This window comes from Scyliorhinus canicula, chromosome 15 (genome assembly GCF_902713615.1).
Source record: "Scyliorhinus canicula chromosome 15, sScyCan1.1, whole genome shotgun sequence".
NCBI classification, from domain to species: domain Eukaryota; kingdom Metazoa; phylum Chordata; class Chondrichthyes; order Carcharhiniformes; family Scyliorhinidae; genus Scyliorhinus; species Scyliorhinus canicula.
Genome location: NC_052160.1, coordinates 128,762,717 through 128,778,808, shown reverse-complemented (window position 1 = coordinate 128,778,808; position 16,092 = coordinate 128,762,717). Strand labels below are relative to the sequence as shown.

The window sequence follows — 16,092 nt, the reverse complement described above, 5'->3', positions numbered from 1 at the left end:
TGTGGGTCTAAATGATGCTAACTGAAACTAGAGACCTAAGCCTTGTCCGAACCAGTTGATTCTCTCAGCACGTGTTGTGAGTCCGTGCTGGGCTGAATAAGTTCCTGTTACACTCAGAGGCAGCACCCAGAATGAGCGGGAACCGTGGTGCCCTCTGCCTTTATAGTGTGTGTATTCTAACTGGTGATTGGCTGCGGTGTTTGTTCATGTTGATTGGTCCCTGTGTGTGTCCATCAGTGTGTGGCTGCACCATGATATACTGGTGTATATTATGACAAGGTCATGGTGAGCTGCCTTCTTGATCAGCTGCAGTCTCTGAGGTGTAGGTACACCCACTGTGCTCTTAGGGAGGGAGTTTCAGGGTTTTATCCCAGTGACAGTGAAAGAACAGCGATATATTTCCAAACCGGGGTGGTGAGTGACTTGGAAGGGAACCTCCAGGTTTTGGGGTTACCAAGTATCTGCTGCTCTTGTCCTTCTAGATGGTAGTGGTCATGGGTTTGGAAGATGCTGCCTGAGGAACCTTGGCAAGTGCACCTTGTAGATGGTACACACGGCTGCCACTGTTTGTCGGTGCTGGAGGGTTTGAATGTTTGTGGAAGGGGGAGCAATCAAGCAGGCTGCTTTATCCTGAATTGTGTTTAGCTTCTTGAGTGATGTTGGAGCTGCACTCATCCAGGCAAGTGGAGAGTATTCCATTACACTCCCGACTTGTGCATTGCAGATGATGGACAGTGAACAGTGAGTATATCCTAGAGCATTAATAAAAAAATTTAACTCCCCATCTCCTCCATAAAATCATGAATATTCCAGCATAGAAAGTCAATTAAGCTGATCTTGATTGTAGCAGTACTCTGGTTCATAAAGCCTACCGTATCTTATTCACACCCTTTAACGTCACCCCCATCCCCCCTAGTCTAATCCCACTCCTCGCCCTCACTCCCCCCACCCTTTAATATCCCACCCAGTCTAATCCCACTCTCCCCCTCATTCCCCACACCCTATAACCTCCCACCCAGTCTAATCCCACTCTCCACTCACTCCCCATTCCCTTTGATATCTCATCCAGTCTAATCCCACTCTCCCCCTCACTCCCCACACCCTTTAATATCCCACCCAGTCTAATCCCACTTTCCCCCTTACTCCTCCCATCCTTTAATATCCCACCTAGTCTAATCCCACTCTCCCCCTCATTCCCCACACCCTATAACCTCCCACCCAGTCTAATCCCACTCTCCACTCACTCCCCATTCCCTTTGATATCTCATCCAGTCTAATCCCACTCTCCACTCACTCACCATTCCCTTTGATATCTCATCCAGTCTAATCCCACTCTCCCCCTCACTCCCCACACCCTTTAATATCCCACCCAGTCTAATCCCACTTTCCCCCTTACTCCTCCCATCCTTTAATATCCCACCTAGTCTAATCCCACTCTCCCCCTCATTCCCCATTCCCTTTGGTATCCCATCCAGCCTAATCCCACTCTCCCACTCACACCCCACACCTTTTAATTTCCCATCCAGTCTAACCCCACTCTCCCACTCACTCTAAACACCCTTTAATATCTGCCATCAGTGAGTGCAACAATGTTTTGCCATATGTTATTTTCTTCCCTCTTCTCTTCTCGAGGTGCTGACTGATGAGGTGATAGTTTGAGATAATTTACTCCAGTGTTCTTCAAACTTTTTTTCCGGGGACCCATTTTTACCAACCGTCCAACCTTCGGGACCCAACCCGGCCGACCATCGCGACCCACACCATCCGACCTTCGCGACCCACGCCGGCTGACCTGCGCGACCCACCATTTTCTCTTACCTTGTTTGCTCCTGACAAAAATGGAGGAAATGGCTTTGGGTCCCTTTGGCCCTCGTACACGCTCCTCCAATGGAACCTGTTGGATGAAGGTGAAGCCTTCCTGTGTCGGAAAGTATGGAGTCTCCATCTGTCCAAAGTTCTGCATTTTATTCCTGTACACTTTTACCAAATGAAACCCCCCGAACTTGTAAAAAAAAAGAATAAAATAAATGAAAAAATGAATAAAATCCCCCCGAACTTGTAAAACAAAAAGCTGCGACCGTCTTTAAAAAAAGACGGCCGCACTGCGCATGCGGCCCGATCATCAGTGCGCATCCGCGTAGTTTTGCGCATGCCGGCCAATGATCTGGCATGCATGCGCAGTGCGGCCGCATTTTCTTTACGTATTCGTGGCCATTTTGAAGGCCGCTTGCAGCCGGCATTATTAACAGCTGGCTGCTGCGGCTTTGCATGCAAATTTGCTCGATCAGGAGCGTCGCGACGGATGGCTCCACAACCCTCCCGACACCCACCCGGCCCACCTGCGGGTCACGACCCCAAGTTTGACAATGCCTGATTTTGTCTGCCTCAATTATCTCAGTCCCACACAGTTCTTCACAGGGGTGGAGCTCTGTCACAAAGACCACCAGGTGTCAGAATTTTAAAACGAGATCACTATGTTTTTGCTAGCCAAGGTTATTAAGGAATATGGAGCCAAGGAGAGTTGGTGGGAGTTAAGATACAGATCAGCCATTGAACAGTGGGACAGGCTCGCCTGATTGAATGGGCTCCTCCTGAAACTAGTTACGCATTTCTAGAATTAGTGAATGAAACAGAGACTATGGCGAGAGCACAGTGTTAGATACAGAGTAAAGCTCCCCCTACACTGTCCCCATCAAACACTTCCCGAACAGGTACAGCACAGGGTTAGATACAGAGTAAAGCTCCCTCTAAACTGTCCCCATCAAACACTCCCAGGAAAGGTACATCACGGGGTTAGATACAGAGTAAAGCTCACTCTACACTGTCCCCATCAAACACTCCCAGGACAGGTACAGTACTGGGTTAGATACAGAGTAAAGCTCCCTCTAAACTGTCCCCATCAAACACTCCCAGGAAAGGTACATCACGGGGTTAGATACAGAGTAAAGCTCACTCTACACTGTCCCCATCAAACACTCCCAGGACAGGTACAGTACTGGGTTAGATACAGAGTAGAGCTCCCTATACACTGTCCCAATCAAACATTCCCAGGACAGGTACAGCACGGGATTAGATACAGAGTAAAGCTCCTTCTACACTGTCCCCATCAAACAGTCTCAGGACAGGGGCAGCAGGGTAGCATGGTGGTTAGCATAAATGCTTCACAGCTCCAGGGTCCCAGGTTCGATTCCCGGCTGGGTCACTGTCTGTGTGGAGTCTGCACGTCCTCCCCCTGTGTGCGTGGGTTTCCTCCGGGTGCTCCGGTTTCCTCCCACAGTCCAAAGATGTGCGGGTTAGGTGGATTGGCCATGCTAAATTGCCCGTAGTGTCCTAATAAAAGTAAGGTTAAGGGGGGCTTGTTGGGTTACGGGTATAGGGTGGATACGTGGGTTTGAGAAGGGTGATCATGGCTCGGCACAACATTGAGGGCCGAAGGGCCTGTTCTGTGCTGTACTGTTCTATGTTCTATGTTCTAGGTACAGCATGGGGTTAGATACAGAGTAAAGCTCCCTCCACACTGTCCCCATCAAACACTCCCAGGACAGGTACAGCACGGGATTAGATACAGAGTAAAGCTCCCTCCACACTGTCCCCATCAAACACTCCCAGGACAGGTACAGCACGGGATTAGATTCAGTGTAAAGTTCCTTCTGCACTGTCCCCATCAAACAGTCTCAGAACACGTACAGCACGGGGTTAGATACAGAGTAAAGCTCCCTCTACACTGCCCCCCTCAAACAGTCTCAGGACACATACAGCAGAGGATTAGATACAGAGTAATGCTCCTTCTACACTTGCCATTTTAACATAAGACCCTGCTTCCATGCCCACATGTCTGTCCTTGGCCTGCTGGAATGTTCCAGTGAATCTCAATGCAAACTGGGCTGGAGGAACAGCATCTCATCTTCCGGTTAGGCCTTCTGGTCTCAACATCGAATTCAACAACTTTAGATGATTAGCTCTACCCCACCTCGAGTCCTTTGTTTTCATCCCATTGCATTTTAACTGTCTTTTACCTTTTATTTCTTTTTTGTCTTTCTTCATATATATCCCCCCCACACTCTTTCCCCCTATCTTATTCCGACTTTCCTTACCTTATCCCCCCTTTGCTTCCCTTTTCCCCCTTTTTCTCATTTTACCGCTCTCCCACACATGTCCCCCCCCCCCCCCATCTACATCTGTCGCAGCTTACCCTCTGATTTTAGTTTCTCTGCTGTTTGGCCTTTCACACCTTTATGTGAATTGGATATTCTGAATACTCCCTCTCTGCACCCAAACAGGCGGCGGAATGTTGCGACTAGGGGCTTTTCACAGTAACCTCATTGCAGTGTAAATGTAAGCCTACTTGTGACCGGTGGCGGACCTACATTTTTGGGGCCCTGAAGCTTGAACTGTGATGGGGGCCCCTTCGCAATCAGCAACGAGATCTGGGTAGCCACTGTTATCTTCTTCAATGGGATTGTTCCACGACAGATCACCACAAAGTTTTTAAAAATTTAACCACTACATCTCAGATTTTGATTAAAATTGCTGTACTGGATTATCTCACATGTCAAAGTCACTGGTGTGAATAAAAATGTCCTATGCCTTATAGTTTTCGAGTTATGGGGGGATGAAAATTAGGGAAATGTTATATACATGCATGATGCATCGTAGAATGATGAAATAAAACATAGAAAAGACCACAGTCAATATAATCTTTTATTTTAGACACATATGAGAATACATACTACATGAAGCACATTTTACAAAATACCCTTTTTTCTGTTTTTTCTAGCTACATATTCACGTACGGTTTTGTCATATGAGAGCTTCCGTGCAACGTCATTTTCTAGAGACAATATGCATAAAGAATTTAAGCGCTGGTAGACCGAAATTTGTTCTTTATAAAGGATAGCTTTGAAAAATTCCTTTCTGCTTCACAGCTCGTGATAGGCATTGTCAAGTGCAGCTTAAGCGCAGCAGTAATATTGGGGAACACTTCAATTAGGTGTTGCTCACAAATAAGCTGAAGAACTTCTGGGCATTGCATTTTAGATGGCGTGTTTTCTTCTGTGTTCTGGGATTTCCTAAGGTGCAAATGTTCTTTGAACTGATAATACTCGTTTACTAATTTGTGGTCAATATCATCTTTGTAATACGATATTGTAAGTTTAATATTGTCCTCATCAATTTCAGAATTGTTCACCAATTGCGAGAGGAACTTGAACCTGTTTGCAATCTGCTCATATGGGTCAATCCTCTTGTGTAACTGGATTATCAAGCAGTCATAGAGTTGATATAGAACTTCTATCCTAAATTTGTCAGCTCCTCTCGAAGAAGCAATACCACTTGTTCCATCTGAAAATGTCCTTGTAACAATGCGTTTGGAATCATCAGAATAACTTGAGGTGATATCTTCACACAAACCTTTTGCTTCTGATTCATAGTGTGCAATCCTATCGGCTGAATTTTCTCTGAGTTCTTTAACAAACGAAAGTAAAGATGATAGCAGAAGATAACCTTCAAATACATTAAAACCAGGGGTTTGGAGTTTCTTACTTGTTTTGTTGAAACGCTCCAGCACTTCTTCCCAAACGACTGTTAAAATAGCATATTCCAGCTTTACCAACTTGTGGTATAAATTCTTTGCATCTCGTTTACATTCAGGTTTCTCTTCTGAGTCTTCAAAAATATGTTTGAGAGTTTGTAAAATACCCATATATCCATTTTTAATTGCCCGGACTGCTTCATAGTGTGCAGACCATCTAGTTACACTTAAGCTCTTTAGAGAAAAATGTAGACTGCCCTGTGTGTGTTTTTTTTTAATAAATTTAGATTAGCCAATTATTTTTTCCAATTAAGGGGCAATTTAGCGTGGCCAATCCACCTACTCTGCACATTTTTGGGTTGTGGGGGGTGAAACCCACGCAGACACGGGGAGAATGTGCAAACTCCACACGGACAGTGACCCAGAGCCGGGATCGAACCTGGGACCTCAGCGCCGTGAGGCGGTTGTGCTAACCACTAGGCCACCGTGCTGCCCTTGCCCTGTGTGTTTAAAATCCCCCACCTTCGTGGAGATCCAGAAAAGAAAACAGACAGCTCCTGCAAAATGCCAAAATAGTGAACAACTTCAGGTACAGTAGACTCTGCCTTTTCTCCAACAAGGTTAAGTGAATGGGCTACACATGGTACATAGTCTGCGTACCTGTCAATGTTTTTAAAGAGTGCTTTCAGCCCTTTTTCACCTGTATTACTTACCTTACTTTTCTAAATATAACATTTATTTTTGAGCAGGGGTAATTAAAATATTGTATCCTTATGAACACTTTATTGAAAAACATTCTTGTCTAGATCGCTATCACGAGTGCTATCACGTTGAAAATTCACGTTAGCAGTGTGATTGCCTTTTCAACGGCTCCCCTTTTTTGTTACGACACGTCATCTACCGTTTGAATTTCTGTCATAAATGTTAATAGTGTTTTAAATTATTTATAATTATTTTATATTAAATATATTTAGAATGAAACATCCTTAATTTGAAAAAATTTTTGTTTACGGCTAGCCTACATGATACTTTAATAACCTTTTAATTTTTATTTTAACGATTATTTTGTATTGAATTACTCTATATTATTAATATTATTATTTTTTTAAAACCCCTTCTCATACAGTAGACCCAAAATTTTTAAGCAATGTAGACTAAAGTCGCTTCTGGGGCCCCTCCGGGATTAGGGGCCCTGAAGCTTAAACTTCAATAGTTTCATAGTAGATCCGCACCTGCTTGTGACACTAATAAAGATTATTATTATTATTCTCTCTGGGGACTGCCATTAGCACTCTTTCCCCTTGGTTTCTGTGTCCGTTAGCACCCTGTCTCCTTGCTTTTTGTGGCTATGACGCATCTTTCATTCCTTCACCCTACAGAATAAATATCTCCACCATTCTATTAGCTTTGACAAAGGTGTGTTGTTCCTCGTGTCTTAATAAAGCTCGTAGTCTCAAAGGTGGAGAAGATGCTTTATTGTGAATTCGTTCTCTCTTCAGAGCTTAACTTACGGCCTCCTCAAATGCTGCCTGCTTGTGTCTGTGTCCTGCTTTCAGTTCTGCCTTCCGTGAAGTGTGACCTCACTTCCTGTCCCTGTGTATATATAGCTCTCCCGTGCTCCCTCTAGTGCTTGCTCAGTTGTATTGCATCTAGTCAGATCTACAATCACCACAAAATGGTGAACTGGACTCGAAACATTAGCTCTTTTCTCTCCCTACAGGTGCTGCCAGACATGCTGCGATTTTCCAGCATTTTCTCTTCTGGAGAGAAATTCAACTCCATTTTGGGCTGACAAAAATGGCTTTCTGGTCGGAGAATCACAACACCCCCTTGATTCTCAGGGCCCACATGTTGCCATGTTCAGACAGGCCTGTAAATGGGAAGCCTACTTACCATTGCGGGCTTGTTGAGTTGAATATTCTGAGCAGTTCTCTTCTGGGATTTGCTCGCTATGCAGTCTCTCTCTTCACTGCATGCTCACCCGGTTAAAAATCAGTAACCGTCACATTGTCTGGAATCCAGTCCTCATCAGAATCTTCAAACTAGAACTCTTTACCCTCCCTCAGTCTCCAGCTTCCCTTCCTTCTTTCATCCATATAGAAGTAGGATCATTTATGGCACAAGGGGAGGCCATTACACCTGCAGCTATGATGAATTTAGACCTCTCACTTCTCTGCCACCCCCCACCCCCTCCATATTCATATTTGTGCTTTATCCAATATAGGTAGTCCTCGCCTTTACAGCATTTGAATTACGACAGATGGTACTAACATCATTTATAAATCGACACCCCATTTCAACTTTACAATGCCATGCCAACACGTTCATAGATGCACATCAATGCTCTGTGCCACCCATCTACTTGACTGGACAAGGTCACTCCACCCACTGCACAATCTTTATTAGGTGGCAAACAAGTGTTTCATTCTGTTAATCCACCTGTAAACCAATGACAGGTTACTTTTGACGCAACCATTGCGTCAGTGCTGAACCCATCGCCTGATATGTGCTCAGTTAAACCAAGTTAAACAGGCAACTGACTGGGATCAATGGCTTCATTATAATCCCCCACACTAGCTGAGCAACTTTGGCTAAGGTGTGCAGGCATCAACAGTGGCCTCAATGGCTTTACAAGGCAAGAGTCGAGCATTTAGCACCTCTGGAATGTCCAACCCCTCAGTTATACCATAATGTGGTTAGCACTGTTACTTCCCAGCGCCAGGGACCCGGGTTCAATTCCCAGCTTGGGTCACCGTCGGTGCGGGGTCTGCGCGTTCTGCTCGTGACTGCGCGGGTTTGCTCCCGGTGCTCCGGTTTCCTCCCATAAAGTCATGAAAGACAAAGTCCCGAAAGCTTGTTAGATGAATTGGACATTCTGAATTCCCCTTCTGTGTACCCGAACGGGCACCTGGGGTATGGAAACAAGGGGATTTTCATAGTAACTTCACTGCAGTGTTAATGTAAGCCTACTCGTGACACTAATAAAGATTATTATTAATGTTCCTGCAGGGAAATCGATTCCGAAAAACAGAGTTTAGATTTATCACGCACTTTCAGGAACCAATTGTGCCCAAGATCCAAGGACTGCCTGTATATTCAAAGCTCCTTTCATTATTTATAAAACTCACGAATAGTAAATAACTGATTGAGAATTTAATTAACTCAACCTGACAACATCGGAGGCGGAATTCTTCCATCCCTCAGCCGAGTTTCTCGGCGACACACTGTTCACTGGCAGGGGTGCACTACCAGCCGGAAAAGTGAATCCCAATGACTGGACAATTCTGGCAATGATCGATGGACTTTAATACAAAATGCAGAACACAGTATAGCTTTCATTTATATTGTGTAAATTAAGGAGACCTGCATTTTGCTGCGTATTCTAATTATTGGTACCAAATGTTCATAATGGGAGGCACGGTGGCACAGTGGTTAGCACTGTTGCTTCACACGCCAGGGTCCCAGGTTCGATTCCCGGCTTGGGTCACTGTCTGAGCAGAGTCGGCACGTTCTCCCAGTATCTGTGTGGGTTTCCTCCGGGTGCTCCGGTTTCCTCCCACAAGTCCCGAAAGACGTGCTTGTTAGTTGAATTGGACATTCTGAATTCTCCCTCAGTGTACCCGAACAGGCGCTGGAGTGTGACAACTAGGGGGTTTTCTCAGTACCTTAATCGCAGTGTTAATGTAAACCTACGTGTGACAATAACAAATAAATATTACATTATAATTGGGAAATGATTTTATTTCATGCTTTTTAATTTTAATGATCAACTATAGCTAAGTTATGAATTATGATTACTTGTTATTTGCATCGTCATCCCAATTTGGCACCAGGCAATAAACAATTATCTATCTTATCTTCTCCCCTTTGATGTGTCCAGTGCTTATCCTGGGAGTGTGACCTTATGTCCCTGATTTATAATCAATATCCCCCAACCCGGGACCTCGAACACTAGGAGGATAAAGGGCAGTGAGTGAATGGGGGCACCATGGCTGCGGGCCCCCGTTTCCCTTCACTGCTTTCACAGTCCGGTGCATTCACCGTCTGTTCCTGCACGCTTGATTTATTCCAGCAGTGAATCTGCCGTGACACTCCATTGCTTCCTTCCTACCCGTGCTTGCACTATTGCGTTTCTCATGGAATGAACGTTCTGATGTCTCTCATAGAATCAGGGCAGGCACGGTCGCACACTGGTTAGCACTGCGGCTTCACAGTTACATAGTCCCAGGTTCGATTCCCGGCTTGGGTCACTGTCTGTGCAGAGTCCGCACGTTCTCCCCGTGTCTGCGTGGGTTTCCTCTGGGTGCTCCGGTTTCCTCCCATAATCCAAAGATGCGCAGGATTGGTGGATTGGCCATGCTAAATTGCTCCTTAGTGATCAAAAAAAGGTTAGGTGGGGTTACAAGGATAGGATGGAGGTGTGGGTTTAAGTGTGGTGCTCTTTCCAAGGGCCGGTGCAGACTCGATGGGCCGAATGGCCTCCTTCTCCACTGTAAATTCTTGATTCTCACCCTACACCTGTAACTTAACCTCTACGTTTCCTGCACACTAAGGGACAATTTAGCATGGCCAATCCGCCTAACCTGCACATCTTTGGACTGTGGGAGAAAACCGGAGACCCCGGAGGAAACCCACGCACACACGGGGAGAACGCGCAGATTCCGCACAGACAGTGACCTAGTCTTTGGACTGTGGGAGTGCCCGGATGAGACCCGCGCATTGACTCGTGTTCCTTCTGGATGGAACTATCTACATTCCACATTGGCCTATCGTTGTTCCTTATCAGACTTCAATCAATGTAATATGTACATATTTACTCTTATATACATTGGCAGACGGCCAAGCTGACCCAAGTTCACAGTCCATGGGCGGGATTCTCTGATCACCCCCGCCGGGCCGGAGAAATGCGGGCCGGGGGGGGGGGGGGTGCGGGGGGCAGCGTGAATCCCGCCCCGCCGCTCTGACGCCAGCTGCCGAATTCTCCGGGGCTGGTTTTCGGGCGGGGGCAGGGATCACACTGCGCCGGTCGGGAGCCGTTGGCAGCGCCCCCCCCCCCCCCTTCCCCGCAATTCTCCGGGCCCCGATGGGACAAATGGCCGCACAGTTTTCGGCCAGTTCCGCCGGCATGAAATAGACATGGTCCATCCCGGCGGGACCTGGCTTGGAGGGGGCGAGCAGATTCCTTGGGGAAGAGTGGGGGGGATTCAACCCCGGGTGGGGGGGGGGGGGGGGGGGGGTCTGTAAGGCTCCGCCATAGCCGGCCGGCGTCAGGCCATCCCGCCAATTGCGGGAGAATCCCAGTCCATATCTTTCTGAGTTCCAATATTCTTTCCCTTAACTACTGTTGTGCCTTTATCATTTTAAAACGGGGACAACCTGTTTTGGTAATGCAGGTGACAGTGACCCCCTCTTTAACTCTTATAATTCAAGCTTCTCTTAATCGTGACTTTGACAAAGGTCACAGTTTTACCCACAACTAGAGGGGAAAAGAACTTGCATTTCAATAGCGCCTTTCACAACCTTGGGATGCCCCGGTTTGTTTCACAGCTGATGAAGGGCCACTTGAAGTGTAGTCACTGTTGTAATGTAGGTGATGCGACAGCCTACCTGTGCACAGCAAGCTCCCATGAAAGGAGCAGCAGATTTTGTTTTTATGTACGTGTTGGTTGAAGTATAAATATCGGGCAGGACGCCATCAAGGACTTCCCGACCCTCCTTCAGGTCGGGCTGCGAGTTGTTTCGAGAGGGTAGATGTGTTTTGATGCTTCATGTGCCGCTTCAGCACCTTCAACAAGCGCAGCGGTTCCTTTGTACTTTACTGGCCTAGATAACGGGGACAAAGTCTGTGGGGTCGAGGCTTGGGTACATTCTGACTCAGCGGCAAGTTCATTGTGACAGAGCTGGAGTGAGATTCATTACTTGTCTGCCTCAATAAAAGTTCTTATGTAAATGGAAATCCAGACCAGTGCCAGCCTGCTCAGATCAACAGGTACGAAGTTCCTATGTGGTTGAGGGCAAGGTCTACAGGCTGGATGAAAACAGTGACCGCACACACTGTGCTACAGGAGGCCATTCAAATAGAGCACTGAAAAGGAATGTCATGGTAATAGAAGACATGGGGTGGGGTGGAGGTGGGGGGAGATGGGAGGGGGGAGAGGACTACATACTATTCTCTGCAGCTGACGCTCGGAAGTTTGTGTTTGCCTCCCTGGTGCCAGGGATTAAGACCTAATCTCACAGCTGGAGACCAACCTGGAGTGGGAGGGGAGGACCCTGTTTGCTTGGCCCATGTGGGAACTGACGACATGGGTAAAACTAGGAATGAGATTCTGCTGGGAGAGTGTAAGAAACCCAGGCTACTCCATAGGTACAACATTTCTAGTTTGGTGGGAAGAGTGAAAGCTGATCTGGCGAGGTGGGATGGTCTCCCTCTGTCACTGGTGGGTCGGGTACAGGCGGTTAAAATGAATGTGTTGCCGCAATTCCTGTTTATTTTTCAATGCCTGCCGATTTTCCTGTCAAAGGCATTTTTTGGAGCGATTGAAGGGATGATTACCTCGTTCATATGGGGAGGGAAGGTGGCCAGAATTTTAAAAGGTGCTACTACAGAGAGGAAGGCAGGCAGGGGGTTTGGGTCTTCCGAACCTGATGTATTATTACTGACCGGTGAATGTGGAGAAGGTGCGGAGCTGGGTCAGAGGGGTTGATTCCCAGTGGGTCAGAATGGAGAAGAATTTGTGTAGGGGGTCTGGATTGAAGGTGCTAACGACAGCGCCGCTCCCGACGGCCCCGGGAAGATACTCAGGGAGTCCGGTAGTAATAGCTTCGTTGAGAATTTGGAGGCAGTTTCGACAGCACTTCGGGTTGGGGGCAGGGTCAAGGGAAATGCCGATTCGGGGGAACCACTGATTTGAGCCAGGGAAGCGGGATGGAAATTTTCGGAGCTGGGAGGAGAAAGGAATTAGAACACTAAAAGATTTATTTCTTGGGGGTGGTTTTGCGGGATTGAAGGAGTTGGGAGCGAAGTATGGGCTGAAGCAGGGGGAAATATTTAGATACATGCAGGCTCGAGACTTTGCCAGAAAGGAGATACAGAGCTTCCCAGTAGAGCCGGCTTCCACATTGCTGGAGGAGGTGCTGACGACAGGGGGACTGGAGAAGGGGGTAGTATCGGCGGTTTATGGGGCAATTTTGGAGGAGGAGAAGGCACCACTAGAAGGGATCAAGGCAAAGTGGGAGGAAGAGTTGGGAGAGGATGTGGAGGAGGGGTTCGGGTGTGAGGTGCTCCGGAGAGTGAATGCCTCCACCTCGTGTGCGAGGTTGGGGTGAATACAGCTGAAGGTGGTGTACAGAGCGCACCTTACAAGGGCGAGGATAAGCCGGCTCTTTGAGGGGGTAGAAGATGTGTGTGAACATTGCGGGGGAGGCCCTGCAAACCACGTTCATATGTTTTGGTCCTGTCCAAAGCTGGAGGATTACTGGGAGAAGGTGTTTAGGATAATTTCTAAAGTGGTGCATGTGAAACTGGACCCGGGCCCTCGGAGGCCATATTCAGGGTGTCGGACCAGCCAGTGTTGGAAATGGGTGTGGAGGCAGATGTTGTAGCCTTCGCCTTATTGATCGCCCAAAGGCAGATCCTGTTGGGGTGGAGATCAACCTCTCCACCCTGTGCCCTGGCGTGGCCGGGGGTGGGGGGGGGGGGGGGGGGGGGGGGGGGACCTGCTGGAATTCCTAACGCTTGAAAAGGTCAAATTTGAACTGAGGGGAAGGATGGAGGGGTTCTACAATTCATGGCCGTTATTCATTATGCATTTTTGAGAATTGGATCACATCGAACATTCGGGGGGTTGGGGGATGGGAGGGCTGGGGGGAGGGGGACTATGTGTTAATGGGTGACTATGGGTGATTCCTGATTCCTTTTTGTCATTTGTTTATGTTAACATGCGGGCCAATGTTTGGGGTTTGGTGGGAGGATGGGATCGTTGTCAATGATATGGGGATTGACATTACATTCGTTACTGATTATTGTTTATTGCTGGGTGTAAATTTGGGAGAAAATGTGAAAAAGGAGGAGAATAAAAAAATATTTTTAAAAAAAGAAACCCAGGCTGGGATGGTCAGGTCTCACTGTAATGGGACTCACTGTGGGAAATTCAGCAGCTCTGCCAAAAGCCTGTTGACTTTCGGAAGGGGCAGGCAATTTCAGCAGAGGGTGGGGGCGGACCGGGGAGGGAGGGGATGGGGGTGTTCGGTTCATGGGACACTGGCAACAGCACTGAGGAAACGGGCGCTGACACAGTCGCCATGCAAACCAGTCCTCGCTTATCAAATAACTAAGATTGTAGGTAGTGCTTTAAACTAAAAAGGCGAAGGGGCAGGGTTTAGGTGAAAGTTGAGTTATAAATCTAAAAAGAAGACATAAGGCCACAAGACAGTGTTAAATCTGTTTTAGGTAGCAACCGAGGATGCCTGAAAATTGAGGTTTTGGAGAACTTGGTGTGGGGTGTGGAACTTTGGTTCCCTGAAGGTTTGTGCCCATTTCGTACCCTTCCCGTACCAGCCTCCCCGAACAGACACTGGAATGTGGCGACTAGGGGCTTTTCACAGTAACTTCATTGAAACCAACTTGTGACAATTGTGATTATGAAAACAATGCACTGAGGTTCAAACACAAAATACATTTAAGTACTCAACAGACTTCCAAAAAGCCTCTCTGCTCTTCCACAATCCATACTTATCTCACCACCAGCTCAAACTATGGGCGCTGTACCAACTATTAGCTCAGATTGCCCAGCGTCATTCAGTTATCCATGTGCACAGCACATGTTTGATGTGCATTTGCAGCAACATTTCAAAAGCCCTGGTGGTAAGTAATCAAGTTAAAATCAAAGGAGATAATACTTTCAAAACCTCATGAAAGAAATAGCTGAAGTGTTGGCCCTATAAATATTCTGTACGCAATGGTGTTTACCATTGTACAGTATTCCACTTCCAGTCATACTTTGTAAAATCTTAAATTGCCGGAGCAAGAAAGACAAAGGTTTAAAAACATCATTATGGAATTATAAACCATTCTGTGTGTTTCATTTATTAGCATGTTGTGGTGCATTGTGAAAATGTCTCGTCTGAAAAATTAGTTCTCATTGAAATGTTTATTATTATTCATTTGTGGGATGTGGATATCGCCGACTAGGCTAGCATTTATTGCCCCTCCCTAATTGCCCTTGAAAAAGTGCAGAATTCCCCCAATCGGCATTTCCGCAGCCAGTTCCAGTGAGGCAATAGATAGGATCTCATTCACGCACTCCCCAATGAGCAATATCACTATTACTCATGCTGCAGTCCATGTAGGTACACCCACAGTGCTTTTAGGGAGCAAGTTCCAGTATTTTGGTGAAGGAGTGGTGATATATTTCCAGGACAGGATGGTGAGTGGCTCGGAGGGGAATCTGCAGGTGGTGGTGTTCCCATGTATCTCTTTCCCTTGTCCTTCGAGGTGGTCGTAGTTGTAGATTTGGAAGGTGCTGTCAAAGGAGCTAACTGGAGCCAAGGGATTCCATTTTTGGAATTCTCACTGATGGCTCTCTCATCCCAAAGGAGAATTCCCTCCAATCGGCATTTCCGCATTCAATCCCAGTGAGGCAAAGAATAAGACCCGTTCGCGCACTACCCAATGAGCATATCACTATTACTCACCCTCTAATGTACAATACCACCATCATGAATCCCCAGCCAGCAATACCAGCATCACCCAATGGGAAATACCAGGATTGAGCTCCTCCAAACTGGGTAATACCACCCTTGAACTTCTCCCAATGGACAATACCAAAGTCTATCCACCACCTCCCCCCCACACCCGCCATGGACAATTCCAAAATCTAGCTCCTCCAGTGGACAATACCGTTATTGAGTTTAACCAATAGGAAACTCAACCATTAAGCTTACTCTCCACCATGGGCAATGCCATTAATGAGCTCTCATAGCAATGAAAATTTGCATTGATGTATCTGGACCTCCTGTGATTTTTTTTTTTTTAATTTAGATTAGCCAATTATTTTTTCCAATTAAGGGGCAATTTAGCGTGGCCAATCCACCTACTCTGCACATTTTTGGGTTGTGGGGGCGAAACCCACGCAGACACGGGGAGAACGTGCAAACTCCACACGGACAGTGACCCAGAGCCGGGATCGAACCTGGGACCTCAGCGCCGTGAGGCGGTTGTGCTAACCACTAGGCCACCGTGCTGCCCTTGGACCTCCTGTGATTAACGAGGGTCAACAACAGTGATGTAGCTCAAACTGCTGCCCACCCAACCCTGACTCCGATATTCTCTATCAATTGTCCCGATAACTCTCGACCCCGGAGAGTTGGTCATTCTCATACTGAGCATCAGACCACCAGGTGAAGCACCTTCTAATGGTCAACAGGATCCCTGCGGAGATCCATCCCCTCAAAACTTATCTATCAAACAACTTCACTGAAACAGATTACCAATTAATTTACCTCATAACTGATCGTGGGATCTTGCTGTGTGCAAATTGCTTGCCGGCGTTTCCCTTCCC

The 16,092-nt window shown here is 46.9% G+C and overlaps 1 protein-coding gene across 2 annotated transcripts; it reads right to left on the bottom strand.

Moving 5' to 3' along the window:
- Nucleotides 1-4,685: 4,685 nt before the first annotated feature.
- LOC119979080 lies at nt 4,686-11,669 on the bottom strand. 2 transcript variants are annotated; one of them, XR_005463638.1, is made up of 2 exons: nt 11,138-11,669; nt 4,686-5,463 (listed from the first exon to the last, which is right to left on the bottom strand). XR_005463638.1 is itself a non-coding variant. In XM_038821076.1 (2 exons), the coding sequence occupies exons 1-2, from the start codon at nt 5,699-5,701 to the stop codon at nt 4,856-4,858; spliced, it is 768 nt and encodes a 255-aa protein (XP_038677004.1). In that variant the 5' UTR covers nt 5,702-5,790; the 3' UTR covers nt 4,686-4,855. The 2 variants fall into 2 exon arrangements, 1 of the variants encoding a protein (XP_038677004.1); XM_038821076.1 differs by lacking the exon at nt 11,138-11,669 and adding an exon at nt 5,542-5,790.
- Nucleotides 11,670-16,092: the final 4,423 nt, after the last annotated feature.